Source organism: Erpetoichthys calabaricus, chromosome 18 (assembly GCF_900747795.2).
Source record: "Erpetoichthys calabaricus chromosome 18, fErpCal1.3, whole genome shotgun sequence".
Taxonomy (NCBI): Eukaryota; Metazoa; Chordata; class Cladistia; order Polypteriformes; family Polypteridae; genus Erpetoichthys; species Erpetoichthys calabaricus.
In genome coordinates, this window is record NC_041411.2 from 27,203,500 (window position 1) to 27,223,020 (window position 19,521).

The following is a 19,521-nucleotide window of genomic DNA, read 5'->3' on the forward strand; positions in this document are numbered from 1 at the left end:
TGTGAGTCTGGGATTGCACTGAATGCAAACTGCCAATATCCAGATTATGTTTCTTACCAGTGTTTTACCACCAGAGATCCATGGTCACATCTAAAACCTTCTAGCACCCCAGTCTTTCCCACTTCTTCATAAAGCTTCATGTATAAGAGATGCCTGGTGTCAGTAAAATGGAATTTGCAAGTTTTCTTTTGAAGGGAAGAAGCAAATGAAATCAAAGAGTCGTCAGAAACAAAAATGAAACGGTGACTGAAAGAAGAACTTGACCCACAAATGGTCTCATATTCTTCACATTAAACTGACTTGGCTTACAGACTCAACTAGTCAAAGGCTGAGCTTGGCATTTTGGTGTTGCTGAGCCAGACATACTCCGCTTCTGGTCTACAAGAGTCTTAAGTGAGTCAGAGTCTGAACTGGAATATGACCTGGAAGATTCTTCTAAAGACCACATGCACATCTACAAATTGAGCCAGAGATCCTGTTGAACCAGAGTTCCTGTTCAGAGACATGAGAATAGAAAGACAAACAGCTGAAAGAAAAGCTGTTGTGTTAAAAAAATTAGGCAGCAAACACAAAAAGCTTTGGGGATGGCTACCCCTGTATACTGAAAAATCAGCAATAGTAAACGAAACACAGTTAACATAAGCAGAGTTCACAAATGAACTGACTAACAGGTTGTATACTGGTCTTAAATATGGTGGAAAAAAGAAAGAGGTGACATCAGCAGTGGGTGGACCGGCAGTGATGGTCATCGAGAGGCAGGGTCTTTGGCTGAACCACAGAGGAACAAGAGAATAGAGGAGAGAGTGCCAACTCCTGGTCTAGCTGATGAATTACACTCTTTGAACCTGGAAACTGTCCCCCATGTGCACGTGTGTGACACTGTACAGACAGGCAGTGGCTGAAGCTGGAATGTGACATGATGGCTCTGAGTCAACTAGGCCTTGTGTCTACACTTAAGGACACAGAAGAGTGGAGTCAACAAAGGCCAAAACTTGGGTTGATGTTTTTGGTTTCAGTAAGCCAGCTAGGCCCCTTTTGGGGGCACAAGCAGCTTGACTGGGCACAGACATGATGTTAATGACTCATCTTGGATTCCATTTGAAACTCTTCTCAACTCCAGGCACATTAGAGATCAGCGAATAGTGATCTCCTTAAAGGATTTAGGCCTCTCAAGTGGATAAACTGAGAGACTAAACAGGGAGACTAAAGGAAAACCTTGGTACAAAGTCTTCTGGATTTTCTAGACCTTCAAGTCTCCACTGTTGGGCACACAGAAGTATAGTGACCTGGTTGAGCTGGGAGGTTTGATTGCTTCACCAGGTTGGGTGTGCTCCTCTTGCAGGACATGAACAACACAATGGGTCTGGATGAGACGCAAAGGGAACACAACGTCTGATGTGCACTCATGGTCCTAAAGGTAGATCTCAGAGGCCTGGTCTCAATGAGTCTGTCTACCAAAAGTGAAGATCACAAGCAGTTCAGCTTGACACACACATGGATTTATTGGCTGAGCCGGGAATCTCTTCTTAGGAGAGTATGAAAGTTAGGGGACTCAGCTTGTGGGCACAAAGTCATCTAGCTACAGTGCTTTTAAAAAGAACTCAGCCCATTGGAAGGTTTCACATTTTCTTGTTATACAGTACAGCAATCAAAGTGGATTTCATTTGGCTTTTTTGACACTGATGAACAGAAAAATACTATTTCATGTAAAAGTTAAAATAGATTTGTGTGTGGTGGTCTAAATTAATTAATATAAAACACAAAATAATCAATCTCATAAGTTTTTACCCCCTTCAAGTCAGGATTTATGTGATGCACCTTTGTCAGCCAAACAGCCTTGAGTCTGCATGCTCAGGTCTCTATCGGCTTTGCATCATCTGGACACTTCTTCTTCTCAAGGTCTGTGTAGCTGTATGGGGTTTGTGAGTGAACACCCGTTTTCAAGTCCAGCCAAAACTTTTCAATTGGATTGAGATCTGTGTCCATATTTATCAAGTGTCGCAGAGTAGGAATACAGTCCTAACTGCCTTAAAAACTCTAAATGACATTAATATGGTCCTACTCTTAGGAATGGGAGTACAAGCGGTTTACCAATTTTCCTGGTTTAGGAAACTACACCTAATGTTATCAGGATTAAGGAGAGCCTGTGAGCTGTCCTACTTCGCTAGGAGATGCAAGAAGATGGTGTTTAGGATTGAGACACATATCCCGCGAAAAGCTTCATGTTTTGGGAACCATGTACGACAATAAACTCATAAAACTATATCGTAGCGTCCTGGCCGGGGTGAGGCCTAGAGGGAAAGTGACTGTTGGGTTGATCAAGTAGGGTAAGCAGATTTCCAGCTATGCCATACTCTATCCATTTCTTAATGACTGATTTCACTGGACTCTAAGGGATATTCAGTGAACTTTTCTTGTCCCAATCCCCTGACTTGCACTTTTCTTGCTGTGCTCTTTTTATCTTCATGGTGTAGGTCAGAGCACCACACTAACTCACCACAAGTTGGACCTTCTAGATAGGTTGGTTTTTAGACCACAATCAATTGAAACCGAAGAACGGTGACCCCCACTGAACTAATTCAGTGACTTCTAAAACCAATGGGCTAGGGGTTTCAAATTACATTTATGTAATCGATGATTTTGTTTTATATTTGATATTCATTTTGTCTACTTTGAAGAGATTACACTTTGAGGTTAAACAGTCTTTATCTGTTGATCAGATTCAAAAAAAGTCAAATGCAATCCACTGCCATTCAACGTTGTATACCAATAAAATGTCAAAACATCCAAAAGGCGAACACATTTTAGACACTGTATACTGGCCAATTCAGCAGAACTTTATCAAACGTCAAGCAAGGTAGTAACACACAAACCACCAAGTGATGCATAACTTACATTTTATTGGAAAATAAACAAGACAAAAATTCCGTAAAAGACCTACTAACTACATTTTCCATTAAGTAAGAGGTAAACAGGATTGACATTTATTTTGCAATGGTACAAACATAACACAAAAGAGGTTACTAGTCACAAGTCCAAAATAAAAGATATTTTACTATAAACATAAGTGATTTAAAAAGAGACCTGAAAAAGGCAGAATTTTCAGTTGCCTGAACAAATAAAAAAATGGACCTGCTGCCGACTGAGAACAGGCATTCAAAATTATCTCCCGAAATATATAACTCAAATTCTCATGCTGTTCCCGCCGGAATGCAGGTCTTCCATTGTGACTGTCCTGTAATAGATGAGGTATTGGTTGGAGAACCTAAGGAGATTGTGGCTTTTAGAGGTAGTCCATGGGATCGCGGGGGTCACACACATGGTTAGGTTAGGTTGAGGTCTGAGCAATTCTGAGGGTTGGGCCTCGGAGGGGTCCCAGGAAATGACTGTTTCCCAATGGCCACAGTAGTAATAGCAAGAGAGGATGGGAATCATGTCAGATGCCCACTGGAATGGCACTGTGAGGAGTGTTCAGAGACAACCATTAGGCACTATCATCAAAGTGGACATTCCACATGTCTGGCATGGACACATAAAGCTGACAGAGGTGGGAACTGATTGATTTAGCCTCACCTTATTTGTATTTGAACTACATCAGTCCCAGAATGTGGTGGTCACACGCCCTTCCACCACATTGATGGGGGTTCTGTCCAGCTACCGAAACGCATTCATTCAATAAGTTTCAAAGGTCAACGTATTCTCCAATCGGGTGAACACCGATTTGCCAAAATGCCCAACTTAGTTACCTTGTTTTGAAATGTCAACCCCAGAGGTCTGAACGTGCTGTCCAGTTCTAAGTCATTGACAATACAGCACATTTCACTTATTAAAATCCCAGAGATGAACGAAGGTAATCAGAATCAACAGATTTATTGCTAGAATTTTTTTTAGCCAACGTGTACTTGTAGTCCAAAACTAAACATCCTAAGCTAGATGCATACCACAACATGACAATGTTAAACTGTCAATGACGCACTCAAAAAAATGAGACTAAATGTTAAGGCTTAGCTGGACATGGCTGACTTGTTTTTCAAGTGAAAAAGAGAAGATGCAAGTGCACCTGGCAGAGCTCGTTTTATTGAGTCGGAAGAGACTGCCAGACGCTTCCAGTGAACTCCCTGTTGTTCTCTCAAGTACCGATATGCTGAGACTTCAAGTTTAAAGCTGCCTAGCGAAGCTGCTGCTTGGTTTGTTTTGGCTTTACGACAACAGGATCTGCTGGTTGGAGGAGAGGACAATCAGAACGATGAGCTCAGACAGTCCTTCGGGGCAAACTGTGCAGAACTGCAGGAGATGCACAGTTGAAGGGCAAAGTGTATTTCACTTAACCACGTCTTGTCAAACTCCAGATGGTGCTTACATCTTCAGGATGCCAGCTTGGTGTTCACCATCATGGTGTGCCGCCACACTAGGCCGATTCAGTGCAGTCTGCTCCTGTGTGTGTCAAGGAGAAGTGGACTGTTCTCCTCAATCAGAATCGTTGTAAGATGACAGGAGATCAGTTCAATCCAGCTCCATGATTTTTAAACACGTCTCTAACTAAAAGCTAAAGAGTAAAATTGGTGGATCTGGAGAATGACCGTGAAGCATAAAAAGACGGACAGTCATTTTATTACCATTACAGAGTCTGTAGTAAATGATAAAAAAAAGAAAAGAAATGGCAGCTGTGATGCAGCAACTGGATTATGGGTGTCAAAACCAGTAAAGGCCACGTGAGAAGAATGTCACAGGGAGCGGATGTAAAAATGAACGAGGTCAACTTCCTGTGCATTTCTAGGGGACACTTGGAGCGGCCCAGGAGTTCATAGTGACTGCTTCACAACACGATCAGAGCACTTTTCTCTGACTCATCCTGGACTTGGAAGACCAAATGGAAGTACAGTAAGGTCAATTTATAGAAATGCAGAGGAACCTGCCACCTGAAGGTGTAGTCTGCAGCTCCATGATGCCATGAAAGTGCCCGAAGTGAATGTCATCCTGATCCATGGCAGGCACTTAAGGCTTGAGCTCTCCCTCCTAACTAAGGTGGGCTATCATGAAAAGAGCTGGAAGGATTCAGAGTGGGCAGCACTGAATCGTATGCTATTCTGTCTTACTTGCGGCCATGATGAGGTGAGGTTGCTGCCGCCACAAGCTCCACGGGGGCTATAAGGTGAACAAATGCCCTGTAAGATGGCATTTTCTTTAGCTTCACCTTGCTTTTACCTATTTCTTTGGTATTTACAAGCGTATATATTTAGAAGCATCTCATGATAGTGCATTCAATTAATGGCACTGTATAGCGCAGAGCAATAGTAAGGTTAAGTAAACACTGATACATTACGATTGAACCAAAACAGAACAGTACATAGAAATCATTTGGGAACGCTTAATGACAAGCAGAATGGCCTAACATGCAATCTCCTTTCCAGCGTCTTGTCTATGTTTAAAGATACAGCAACACTTCCTAATATATAGCAGCCCTCGAGAAGAGAGGCTGAAAAATACCCCAGAAACATGGCCACTGCTGTTACATAAGAGTCCAAGATCATCTGTGTGTCCTGCCAGCGCTCAGCAGTTCTTTATAGAGTAGAGTAGCAGATCTTTATAGAGTATGGTATCAGTGCCCAAGATTTCATCCTCACTAAGTCAAGTACAGATTACAATGACCCCCTGAACGAATGATGAGGAGCACATCAGTGTAGCTGCAGGACCGTGTCCAGATGTTGTTGCTTCATTGTCTTAAACGGTCTTCAATTAAATGAACTGTAAATAGAGACGACGCACAACAGAATTCAGCAAGAACTGCAGGCCTGGTCCCAAGTTGCCTGCTGATTGAACAAATTAGCCCGTTCCACATTTACCCCAAGAGAGCACAAGCCAGGCGATGCAAGTCTGAACATCATGGGACCCTCATGCGCCCTAGAGATGTCATGCATGTTTCTTTACTTCTCATGTCATGTTCTGGGGACGCCTGGCCGTTTGGAGGGAGGTTGGCAAAGGAGGCATGGCGTGGATGCTCAAAAGGGTGGCCACCGTTTTCCCTGCAAGTCGAAAATGTAAAGTCAAGTCCTGATGAAGCCCCACTCCCTCGCCCTCATATCCCCTGAGTGATTGCTGCCCACAAGAAGAAGGAGCAGAGAGCTTTGTGAACTGGAGAGTTTGTTACAGTAAGACCAGCTCTTTGCTCGCTTTGTCAAGTAATGATTTAGCGTGGCAGTCGCTGAGGTAGATGGAAGCTGTGGCGCCCAACACTAATAGTTCTTCAGATGATTGGAAAGATTGCTTTTAAAGCATCAGGCTGAGCTGAGCTGAGCATGTTCCTGACAATTGCGGAGTTAAAAAAAAACAAAACAAAAAAGAATATATAAAGAAAATACAAAATTCCTGAAAGATCAGTAAGTTGAGTGTCTCACACCCTCTGAGAAGTCTGCTGCTGTCCTGCAGCTCTGGAGGATTTCTACTAGCTGGGAGAGCACAAAACAAGTAACATACAAATTAAAACACAGTGGTGTGGCCTTGAAAAGACAGAGGGTGGGCCGTCTGGGTGGTTGGTACATGCTCTCCCGCTCCCCACTGCTATAAGACACACTGCTGGAAACAATGGTCTTCAATGGTCTGTCTCCTGAGGCCTATTGGTCCACCTTGCCATTACTGCCTTTCACAGACTGCTGTGGTGAGCTGCAGGACAGGGCATTCTAACCTGAAAGTCCTCCTTCTCTCTTGTCCGTTCTAACTCTGGTTTAATGACAGGAGTGACCCATAAGCTTGAGCACTCCACAGCCTTGGGTCACCCTCTTGTTGCATGTTTCGGTGAATCAGTCTCCAGCAGACCAGCGCCGCACGACTTCTGGTCCGCACCTCATTAATCAGTGGTGTAGCCTGAACCGTTGTGAATGAGGAACCACACCATAGAATGGCCGTGAGCTGAACGCTTCTATCTTTGCTTTTTTATGGGCCTCTAGCAGCTCACTTGTGAGCAAAAACTGGGAAAAGAACATGACTGACACTGCAAGCCAAAAGAATACAAATGGAATTCTAAATTCATCCTGGGATATACAGTGTGATGTGAGTGGCCATTAGAGGCGAGACAGCCTTGCAGCAGTCAATGTGGCTAATTTCTGGATGTTCTGGTTTTCAAATACCATCCCCAAAAAATCCAGATTTAAGGTTAACGGGCTGCTCTGAAGTGGTCCAGCCATGAGTGTGCCCTGTGACCTCCTGCTGTCCCATCTTGAGCTGAACCCTGCCCGAAGCTGTTGGAATCGGCTCCTGTTTCTAAAAACAACAAAGTGCTCATAAAATGGAGAGATGGACTTTTTTCGCTGTACTGAGTGGTCTCACAAAGATGTCTAAGGGGCTAAGCGGAACCTACACAAAAAAGAAAAAAAAAAACAACTCCAAGATGGCACCAGGCAAAACTGGGCCAGTACCTTTCAAAGTTCTCATTTTTGCCCTCATTCAACAATAAATGGGACACCACAGCTGTCGACAGGCTTTTGAAACCTGCTGCTTCAGCAGAGGGGCAAAGAGGAAACCGGGCAAATCTGATTGGCGGGCTGTCAATGGCTGACGTCAAGCTTTGCCTTGAACTGTTCTCCTAAGGGCAGCCAGCCAGTTGTCAGTGCCTTGGCTTTTCCCATTGGCTTGTTTTGCTAGAGTTGTGCTGGTTAAAAACCGACAATCTGTCAAACTGTGACAATTTATTTTTTTTTTCTAGACTGGCCATTACACGAAAAACTATTTGCATATGTGTGTCCACCTCCTGTTAAACCGTACAAATTCTGCAATCTACAATGCCATCAACCACTAGCCCTCCCTGCCACAGATTTCGGGCTGAGCAGCTTGGGCATTGCTGAAATACCCCAGGTCCTGTTTGAGCCCTTGCATACTGCTGCTGAAATATATGAAAAATAAAATCAATCCGATAGAGTTTTACCTTCACTCTCTTGGCTGCCACGTTTCATGTCTACCGCCGAGATGGAATTGCCAGGTTCCTCATTCACAAGGCTCAGCAGACTGCCTGTCCGTGTGCACTTGCGAGGTATGTAAACAGTAGATTTACTAGAATAACAAAAATGCCTTTTCTTCCTAAATCTCTTGTTCAAAGCAAACAAAAATAAAAAAATAAAAAATAAGTATATGCTATAAAACTAGCGGGAAGCGTCATCTGCTGCGAGGCTTGTTAAAAAGCCAGCTGAGAAGCTGACAGCAGAGACAGCAACTCAGTGACTTTTTGAAAGTAAAATAACAAAAAAACATTTTTTTTTTCCTTTTTTTCTTCTGTAACTTATCTTCTGTCTTCAAGGCTCGCTAGGCATCAGTCTGGCTGTGGCTTGTTGGGCTGTTGCCTAGTCCATGAGGTAGGTGGCAGCCCTGAGGCTACTAGTCGTTGGCTGAGGTCTTTGGTTGTGGTGGTGCTGCCTCTCCGGCGTGCTTGGGGTCTGCCTGTGAGAACGACATAAGAAGACAAGGTGGTGGGTTAAATCATGCAAGTCTGGTGTAACCTGAATTGAAAAATAACTATTTGATATTTCTGATCTGTGAGACTACAGCAACTGATGTGGGGAGAGATCTTTCAAGCTTAGATTTTGGTTGATTAATGCATCACCTTCCATCCTGACCCAGAACTTTCAGGCAGAAGCCATTTGAGTGATCAGAGCAGGTGCACTGTGCACAGATAAGAAAAAAAAAGATGCTAGTTGAGTCGAGCACAGTCCCTATACAGTCAGGTCCGTAAGTATTTAGACAGTGACACTATTTTCAGAATTTTGGCTCTGTACGCCACCATAGTGGATTTGAAATGAAGCAATCATTATGTAGTGTAGAAAGTGTAGACTTTCAGATTCAAGGGGTTTGCCAAAAATTTTTATACATGGTCCCCCTATTTTCAGGGGCTCAAAACGTATTTGGACATTTGACTGACAGGCTGTTCCATAGCCAGGGGAGGAAGCAGAAACCCCAGGAGAGGTCAAATCAACCATTTGGTACATTCTTAAAGAGAAGGAATGCAATGGTGAGCTCAGCAACTCCAGAAGGTCTGGACAACCATGGAAGTCAACTGTGCTGGATGATTACAAAAGTGTGCCCTTGGTGAAGGAGAACCAATTCACGACATTTAGCCACACCAAGACCACTCTCTGGGAGGCAGACCTATCAAGTCTATAATCAAAAGAACACTTCATATCCAAGGAAATATAGAGTTTGGGGGTTCACAACAAAGCGTAAACCACTGGTAAACCTCAAACATAGGAAGGGCAGATTAGACTTTGCCAGAAAACATTTTTTAAAATCCTGGAACAATTTTCTATGGACAAAAGAAACTAAGATAAATATATACTAGAATGATGGAAAGAGAAGAGTATGGAGAAGAGAAGAAACGGCTAATGATGCGATGAATACCACATCATCTATGATGCCTGACTGCCAATGTAAGTCGGTCGCTGGTGTTTATTGATGATATGACTGCTGGCAGAAGTAGCAGGATGATTTCTGAAGTGTACAGGGCTATACTGTCGGCTCAGATTCAGACAAATGCTGCAAAACAGATAGGACGACACTTTCCAGTATAGATGGACAATGAGCCAAAACATACTGGGACAGCAAAGCAAATGGTTTACATGGCAAAGCAGTGGAAGATTCTTCAATGAGCAAGTCAATCAACTGACTTCAACCCAACTGGACTTGCATTTCACTTACTGAAGACAAAACTGATGGCAGAAAGTTCATCAAACAAGCAGCACCTGAAGACAGTGGCAGTAAAGGTCTGGCAAAGCATCAACACTTGGAGACGGCCGTGGGTTCAGACTTCAGGCAGTCACTGACTGGAAAAGGATTTTCAAGCAAACATTGAAAATGATTTTTATGATTATGTTAGTTTGTCCAAAGACTTTTGAGCCCCCACCATGTATAAAAATGTCTGTCATTCCTAAACGACTCGCACGATATTTTTGGTAAACCCCTTAAATCAAAGCTGAAAGTCTACACTTCAGTCACATCTTGATTGCTTTACTTCCAATCTATTGTGGTGGCACACACAGAGTCAAAACTCTGAAAATTGTGTCACTGTCCAAATACTTATAGACCTGACTGTGTAATTTTGGTTCAGATGGTAGTTAACCATACCTGGCAAGCAATGCCAGTGTTAGGTTATTTTGTGCCCTAGGCCAAGCTTATTAGTGCGCTAACCGACTGTTCGGTATCTAACCCGTGCGGCTGGGTTTTTTCGATCCCTTATGATCTGCGCCCCAGGCGAATGCCTAATTTGTCTTAATGGTGGCCCTGGCCATGCTGTCAAATTTCATAAAAAGCTCACTTAATAAGCAAAATGTGTGAGTATTTATAATGGTGAAGGACTTTCTAGAAGCCAGAAGACATCTGCAAGAATGCTGCATGCTCTCTGCCAAACTGGATGTGCAATCATTAGCATTCCCCACTGAAGAACTGGACGATGATTGCATTGTTCCGTTGGCTTCTTTTCGGCCTGAATATGTATGTATAAATGTATATTGGAAGCGAAAGCTGTATATTAAAGAAATATATTTATATACTGTACATATACACACACACACACATATATATATATATATATATATATATACAGTATATATATATATATATATATATATATATATATATATATATATATATATATATATATATATATATATATATCCATTATCCAACCCACTATATCCTAACTACTGGGTCACGGGGGTCTGCTAGAGCCAATCCCAGCCAACACAGGGCACAAGGCAGGAAACAAACCCCGAGCAGGGTGCCAGCCCACTGCATATATATATATATGTGTGTGTGTGTGTGTGTATGTATGTATGGTTTTAGATTTATCTAACTTTAGGAACAATGATGGACTGGATGATTGTTAGTTATGTCTTTTTATTTAGAAGTAACAGGGAGTGGACTTACTGGCAAGTATGTCTCATATTTAAGCTGTCGTGGATATGATGGACTGTAGTTTCCCAAGATTATATCATGTGTACCACAGTTCAGTTATATGTAAATTACCAATAATTTACCATGGTCACTAAAGTATCCCTTGTGGCTTTCACAAGTCGAACTGTGGTAAGCCATGTACATTCATGGTATACCACAGCTTATCTTATTATTTTAACAATTTAACCGTTAAGCACCATGGGACTTTTTTGAAGGGTAATTACAATCAGTCATGTGTTGTTTTACATTCTGACTGGAGGCCATCACATTTACTGACTGTACTCAGATTCACTCGATAATCAGGGGCAAAGCCTAAAAGTGCTTGGACTAGTTTTTGTGGCTTTTTAAAACTGTATTTTGTCAGATGTCTATACATTGAACATGACAGATGGAGATGTGATCTTGAAACCTTGGACTGGTTTGGTTTGTTTAGGTAATTTGGCCATTTCCGATACAATTTCAGCTTCTCCTAGCTTTACCATAAGCCAGGGCTATTCAATTACAAATTCAGTTTGCCCAGATTTTCAAACCAAGAAATGTAGCTGGGCCAAACATTTTCAGTGGCTGATAAACAGCAGGTAAAAAAAAATTTTAAACCAACACAAATGAATGTGATAAAAACCAAGTTACGTTTAGTCATTTTTTCCGTTTTAAATTTAGTCACATCTGACACAGCCACAGCCATGTCAACTTCTTCTTCTTCTGCATTTGGCTGCTCCCGTTAGGGGTTGCCACAACGGATCACCTTCTTCCATATCTTTCTGTCCTCTGCATCTCGCTCTTTCACACCCATCACCTTCATGTCTTCTCTCACCACATCCATAAACCTTCTCTTAGGCCTTCCCCTTTTCCTCTTGCCTGGCAGCTATATCCTTAGAACCCTTCTCTCATTATGCCCATCATCTCTCCTCTACACATGTCCAAACCAACGCAATCGTGTCTCTGTGACTTTGTCTCCAAACTGCCCAACATGTCAACAAGTGCATAAAAAACAATAAAGAGCTATAACTGAAGAGAATCTGAGGTAGTAGCAATACTTTTTTCCACTTTTGAAAAAACTAAAAAAATAAACGTTTTGGTCATATCTGACCCAAGCACATCTCAGTGCTTAAAATAAAAAAAGTGCATAGTATTAGCAATAACTTTTGCTTCCCTTTTTGAAATAACATTTTTTGTTATATCATAATAACAATCCTTTATATTTAAATGGTGTTTTCCTCACTAATTAAAACACTTTGCCAGACGCAAACCCGATTTCTGTTTAAGGCGAAGCAGCAGCCCTACGATTGCACCACTACATAAATATGGCCCAACTCCACACAAAGTGCATTTAACAGAATAAAAAAAACTTAACGCTATCAAAGGTGTTATTGCACAAACTCATAACAAGTGGCAACAGTTACTAACACAAATGAATTCAACGTCCATGTCACACTGAGGGAACACAGGTTTGCTTTAAATCACCACATGTGTTTTGATATTGTGAGGTGTCTCGCTACTGCGTGGGCTCAGGGGTGGGGTGGGGGGTGGGGGGCGAGTCTTGGGGGACAGCACTTTGTGTGGCTCAGGGCACCTCCCTAAGAGAGCAGAGTGACAGGATCAGGGTGAGAGGGGGAGCAACTGGTAAAGTAATTTTAGTAATTGGCAATAATGGATATAAGAAATGAACTTGATGCATTAGGATTAAAAGTCAACAAAAATCCGAGCACATCACCCCAGTTGTGTTGTCACTACACTGGTTACCTGTGTCATTTAGAATTGACTTTAAAATATTGCTTATGGTTTACAAAGCCTTAAATAATCTCGCTCCATCTTATATTTTGGAATGTCTTACACCTTACACTCCAAATCGTAACCTTAGATCTTCAAATAAGTGTCTACTTAGAATTCCAAGAGCTAAACTTAAAAGAAGTGGTGAGGCGGCCTTCTGCTGTTCTGCACCTAAAATCTGGAATAGCTTGCCAATAGGAATTCGCCAGGCTAATACAGTGGAGCACTTTAAAACACTGCTGAAAACACATTACTTTAACATGGCTTTCTCATAGCTTCATCTTAGTTAAATCCCGATGCTCTGTATATTCAATTAATTATCATTATTATTCATGGTGGCTCTAAAATTCATACTAACCCCCTACTTTCTCTTCTGTTCTTTTTCCGGTTTTCTGTGGTGGCAATCTGCGCCACCACCACCTAATCAAAGCACCATGAAGGCCTTACATTGATGGATTAAAGGCCAGAAGTACACATGACCATCATCATCAAATTCACCCATGAGAACCCTGAATACAATGAGGACTGATTGAGGTCATTTATATTTGGTAGAATGCCCAGAGGGGACTGGGCTGTCTCGTGGCCTGGAACCCCTGTAGATTTTATTTTTTTCTCTAGCCGTATGGAGTTTTGTTTTTTCTGTCCTCCCTGGCCATTGGACCTTACTTTTATTCTATATTAATTAGTGTTCCCTAATTTTAATTATTTATTTTGTTTTTTTTCTCTTTCTTCCTCATGTAAAGCACTTTGAGCTACATTGTTTGCATGAAAATGTGCTATATACATAAATTTTGTTATTGTTGTTGTAGACACACAACATCGTGCTGCATTGTGGGTTGAATGTTGCTCAGCTATGCAGAGTATTGCATTCATGGGCTGTACTACTTCTTCTTTTGACTGCTCCCGTTAGGAGTTGCCGCAGCGGATCATCTTCTTCCATATCTTTCTGTTCTCTGCATCTTGTTCTGTTATACCCATCACCTGCATGTCCTCTCTCACCACATCCATAAACCTTCGCTTCGACCTTCCTCTTTTCCTCTTGCCTGGCAGCTCTATCCTTAACATCCTTCTCCCAATATTCTCTGCATCTCTCCTCTGCACATGTCCAAACCAACGCAATCTCTCCTCTATGACTTTGTCTTCCTATCGTCCAACCTGAGCTGACCCTCTAATGTACTTGTTTCTAATCCTGTCCATCCTCGTCACACCCAATGAAAATCTTAGAATCTTTAACTCTGTCACCTCCAGCTCTGTCTCCTACTTTCATGGGCTGTACTACTGTAGGAATTTCAGAAGGCTCGCAAAATGTTTTTCTCAGAATTTCTGGTGGGATCATGATCACTCAGAGGTTGCTTCTTGTGGCCTGCGAGTTGCCATTTGAATAGGCAGGGCCTAAGCAGTGCATGGTAAGACTCAGTAGCACTACTTCAACCACTAAATGAATCAGTGGTCTAAGAAGACTAAATTTGAAAGCTCGGCTCTCAGGTCACCTAATCAGACACAGAACAAGTTCTTATCACTCAGCAGCACGTCTGCAGAAGTTGTCAAAAAGGAAGTACTTATTACTGGATATACCATAGTGCACAAAGTTAGAATTTCAAATAATGCAAATCCAAAGATAAAGTGAAATGCTTCACAGATGCCAAAGTTTCCAACACTGAGGCTAAATTGGATTCACTAGCCAATAATGAACTGTTTATAATATTGCTGAATGTTGACTACAACAATATGCACTTACGGTAATCTGAGCACCATGACCAAGACAGAAAATTCAGACGTACAAGAGAAAAGAGCAGGACGACAAACATATCAGGAGATGACCTGCAAAATGAAACAAAAGATAGCCAAAGGAAAGAAAAGAAGCAAGAACAAAACCATGAAGTCACACGAAAAATCAATAGCCAAAATTCAAAAACAGAGCGAAAAATTAGACTCTGTAAACGTGACAAAAGTTATAACTGAAATTTTTTCCTAACAAAAGCACAAATTCGCAAAAGTTGCATTTTTTTTCTTTTTCTTTTGTTTTGAATCCAAAGCTTTGACATTAAGGCATCATTGCTTATAAAGTGGAGCTATTAAAACCTATATTTGTGTTTAGGCATCGGAGATGCCTAGGGCTACATTTTGGAGGTCAGGTCTTATTTTGAGCTTGGGACTTGATAGACTTCCCTAAATTAATAAGTAGGCAGCGGCCTACATAAACACAAAAGTGGAACAGGCCCAATAATATTCAAAATAATACTAAAAAATCTTCTAAAAAATCTCCAAAGGAGAAGGGGAAAAAGTAAAATCCTCTGGCTCCTAAATAAGTAAACAGTTGATTTATTTACAAAATTATTTTCAAAAATTAAGAGCATAATAAAAAGGGAAAAAAAATGAAAGTATAGAAAGGCAGTCCTTAAAACCACCAAAGCCAGTCTATAAACCAGAAATCATAATCAACACCAGAAAATTCTAATAAAGTGTTTAATTTGTATCTAGACTTTTACATCATTGCCATCATTTTCATTCTGCGTTTCCAGGTGTTCTGGCTGTTAACTTCATTATTTACTAGTGAGCACATTTGTGGGAATGACTCTGAAGTAGTTGGAGCCAAGCATTCAGTGTCATTTCATTGTGGACTCACTTGCCAATAACAGGATACAATTAAAGGAGCAAACAACTAAGGAAAGGGGCAAATTATTAGCAAAAGTAGAAAGTTAAACATTTAAAGCTATAGCAAAAATACAGATATTTGTAAATGTCTTATAAATGTAAAAATGATATTGCTGTGCTTTTCTGAATGTAGGATAAGATAAGTGAAAAAGACCAGCTAGGTAAATGAGATTGATCTGAGGTAAAGTGACTCACGGATTGTGAAAATGCTGGAAGGAAAAACCTGCAGCCACAAGAGACCTCAGGACTGAGCTTGAAAATCACTGCAGTAACCACAGAGAATGTAAATGGCAAAGTCATCCCAATATAAAGGTTGGAGGTGATCCCTCAACTTCTATATCAGGTGGCCCTGCCCCCTGAGTCTCAACACAAAGGAGACAGGGCAATAAACAAGGAAGGCAAATTAATACATTGTTAACATAATACAGAAATTATCAATTAATAACGCAATATTTAAGAAATGAAATTGAGAAAGAACCAAACAAAAGAGAAAACATTATCAATAACACAATATACACATTAATTATATTGTATAACAAAAGAATTAAATAAAAAGAAATTACTCTTGAACTAGGGATGAGAACATGGCAGAATGATCTGGCTTTCCATAATTTGGAATGATTAGCTTGAATAGTCATAAGCAAAATGGGCAGCCTTCTGTTTCTTAAATATTTAGGACACTTCTCTATAAAAGTATTGTTCTGCTCCTGATTCTTTTCTTATTTGTTCCTGAACCTGAAATCTCCGAGTTACTGTTGCATTGTGATTGAAGTGTTAAGTATCCATCACTAAAAGCAAAAGCTGATTTTGTGTATCATTACAATGGAGAAAAACTACTGCATTTCCGACTGTATTCTTTATGATTTAAATAATAATATACGCCCATTTTAGAGAGCCTTTTCAGTGTTAGCAATGCTCAGGTGGCTACCTCAGCTAACACACATTGTCAAGTGACATCTGAGTGGGCTGCTGACTTGAAGTCCACCATCTAAACAATTGAAACATGTTTAATGAAAGAGAGATGGGCAGTCATACTTCTTCTGACCTGCAGGAGCCAAGAGAAAAATAACTAATAAAACCAAGTTTAAAATATTTGAATAGTGTGAAAGAATAATTAAGAGGTAATATAATTTAGAACAGAACGTAATATAACTCAAATTTAACAATATTTTTGTCTGCAGTGTGTACACTGAAATATATGAATTGGTTTAGGAAAAATTATGAGATGGTCAAGTAAAGAACGTACCAGAAGAAAGGTTGATGTAATATATACAAAATATACGGAAGGATGACTAAGAAATCAGCAGATGTCCTATAAACGAGAATGGACAGTTGTTATATGCACAGAAATTTCAAAGGTGGTGGCTCAACTCAAAGGTATAAGAAGAACCAGAAAAATAATAAGATTGACTTTTATTTGATATGTCACTTGGGTATAAGTTGATGAACCAACTAGTGTAAATGCACGTATTGATTGACACTGTTATGCAAATTAATTTGCTTATAAATCAGATCTCTACCCTTTTAATATTCTGACCATGCTGTAATAGACTACTTGTGAGAATGCTCCCTCTTCATGAAGTGACATTAAAAGATGTATATAACGGTTCTTTTCCTGACTAGTTTCTAATAATAAGAGGTTCTAAATTTAAGATAATATTCTATTAATATATCTAAATTTAATTTCTTCCACAATAGACATGAAAGATTTTTGAAATTATTTTATTAAGTACATTACAGGGGGTGCAAGGTGTGCCACGTTCCCTGTGATTTTGTCACATTGCGCACACAGAGTATCTTATTTTTGTGAAGGGCTGTATTTTCAAGGGTCATATTTATTTGAATCTTTAAGTGTGTCTTTTAAGCAACAGTACATGATTCATAAGTACTTAATGAATACATTACAAGCACACCCTGAGAAATATTAAAAATATGAATAATATAAATACAAAAAAGCATGAAGCACTCAGAATATTAAGATCAGGGAAAGAGAAATGTGGCTTAGTTTAGTCACACTTGTTATTCATTGAGCGCCTGCCCAGTCCACATCACTGAACTGGTGTCTGCGTCAGATGGATCAGGTCCTGACACTTCATCTGTTGTACAATGGATTCTTTTCTTTTTTTCTATTGCTGTTCTTGGGTTTAATGTCATTAAGCAATCACAGATGATTTTGTTTGCATTTTGTGTGTGTGAACTTTACTCTCTTTGACCATATCAAATTGAGCCCACTGATAAGCCCGTTTTTGTGAAGAGGTGTGTTTCCAAGTGTCACATTCATTTGAAGGTTGCAGTTTTCATCTTCTTTTTTTTAACAACTATGATCTAGTCATAAGTGTGCTGTAGTGGTTAAGGCTTTGGACCTCAAACCCTGAATTTGTGGGTTCAAATCCTGCTACTGACGTTGTGTGACCTGCCTGTGCTCCAATTTGAACAAACAAGTAGCCAATTGTATCATAAATGTTGTGAGAGAAACAAAAAAAACATACATTACAAACATATATGCACCCACCAGAATGTTTAAGGTAAATTTGAATATATTCAAATATTCTTTCTTTTTTTTTTTAATTGTAATATTCAAACCTTAATTTCTGGCTAATTTCAAAGCACTAGTGCTCCGTATAACCCTCTATAAACAGTATAAATTATTTAAGGCCAGTGTCACACTTCATGAGGTTATCTATGACTTGCAATCGTAGCCTTCAATTATAAAATCTTAAGAAAATCACAGAAAGCTGTGTGGCGTGAGATACTGCGGAAACCGAGGTCAGGTCAGGTCAAGTTGGGGAGCATGCACTGGTAAAGCGCATTGCCGCACCTACCACACGACAAAACAGCTTTGGATCCTGGTTGGCAACCCCCAGGTAGACACGCAGTCCAGTCCCGCCCATCTATCTGCCACAGACAGGTGTTACATTGGTGTCCCCTTGGCCTGGTCCAGCCACTCTGATCCTCAACAATAAGGATCCTGCGAGCCAGATCACCCTCGGGGAATCGCGCCACATGGCCACAGTGCAGTAACTGACGCTCCTTCACAATGCAGGTAATGTGCCTGACTTGGGACTCCATGAGCAACTGATGGAAATTGAGGTGAACTGAAATTCTGGAGACAGAACTTTAATCGAAGTTTCCTGTTTGTTGCACCGATGCACTTCAGGATAACTGTCTGTCAACGGCTGTCAACGAGGCAATTTTTAGGTAACAGTTGTATGTCATGTCCACAGTTTTTGATACCAGAGAATTTCAAATCAAATATTTGTTTAAACGTTGTTAAATTATATTTTTTTAATCTTTTCCAAGACTATTTTGTTTTTTTACGGCTACCTCCATTTAGTGGCTTTATTGCATCTTGACAATGCGGCATTAGGGGTGTGGTCTCAGAGGTCGTGACCTTTGACTCAGTAGTGTGACGGCATAAAGGTCGGCACTATGCAATTACTGAGACCACAGATAAATCTGAGAGCTAACAAAAGTGTTTCTTTCTGTGACTTTATTGATCTGTGTTTTGACGGTTGACAGCAAATTTAGGTTTCTGGTTCAGCTTTGGTAAAAGATAGGTTTAGACGTTTGGCTTGGGTTTTTGACTAGGATTTATCTTCTGATGCCACAACATTCCCACCTGCCTCCTCATTCTTTCTGACAGGCCAATATGATACTGTGATCAAAAGTTTAGAGAGACTGTGTAATCAGCCACTCTCTACAATTCCTGCTCTTGTAATTTGAAACCCTTGAATAAAATGAGATACAGCTACTGCCGTGTTAAAATATGATATGCTCTTCCACTAGAAGTCATGTTAAATTGTGCAGCGTGACGTTGGCTTAATTGAGTTAAGTCTAAGCACTCCACAATTCGGACAAAACCAAATAAAAATGTATAGGTTCAAAGGTGCTCAGCCTCTAGCACTATCTTATCTATCTTTTTGCTTTAGCATATGCATCTAATGTGGCCCCCCAGTGGCTCACGTTCTGCACTGTAAAGTGCAGAATTGAATTACTCACTGGTATTATACCAATCCTTCTGGATAAAGATAACAGCTAAACAGATACATGTAAATGAATAATCTACTCTACCCTGCTCACATCGCTTGCCAGCCCCCGGGCCTGTGCTACACTCTAGCCTCTTTACGGTTCTGCCACTCGCGTAAGTACAATTTAAACAGATTG

General features: G+C 40.6%; 1 protein-coding gene and 1 long non-coding RNA gene across 3 annotated transcripts in view; one reads left to right on the plus strand and one right to left on the minus strand.

Annotated features, from left to right (window-relative positions):
• Positions 1-2,880: 2,880 nt before the first annotated feature.
• Positions 2,881-19,521, minus strand: part of si:ch211-161c3.6 (high mobility group AT-hook 2b) — a 79,741-nt gene continuing 63,100 nt past the window's right edge. For both annotated transcript variants that reach the window (XM_028825438.2, XM_028825439.2), the window contains exon 6: positions 2,881-8,427. In XM_028825438.2, the coding sequence (XP_028681271.1) occupies positions 8,365-8,427 (63 nt within the window). In that variant the 3' untranslated portion in view covers positions 2,881-8,364. The remainder of the gene's footprint in view (positions 8,428-19,521) is intronic.
• The window catches only part of LOC114669239 (uncharacterized), a 60,143-nt gene continuing 48,508 nt past the window's right edge, over positions 7,887-19,521 (plus strand). The window contains exon 1 of the long non-coding RNA XR_003718994.2: positions 7,887-8,023. This is a non-coding gene — a long non-coding RNA (uncharacterized LOC114669239). The remainder of the gene's footprint in view (positions 8,024-19,521) is intronic.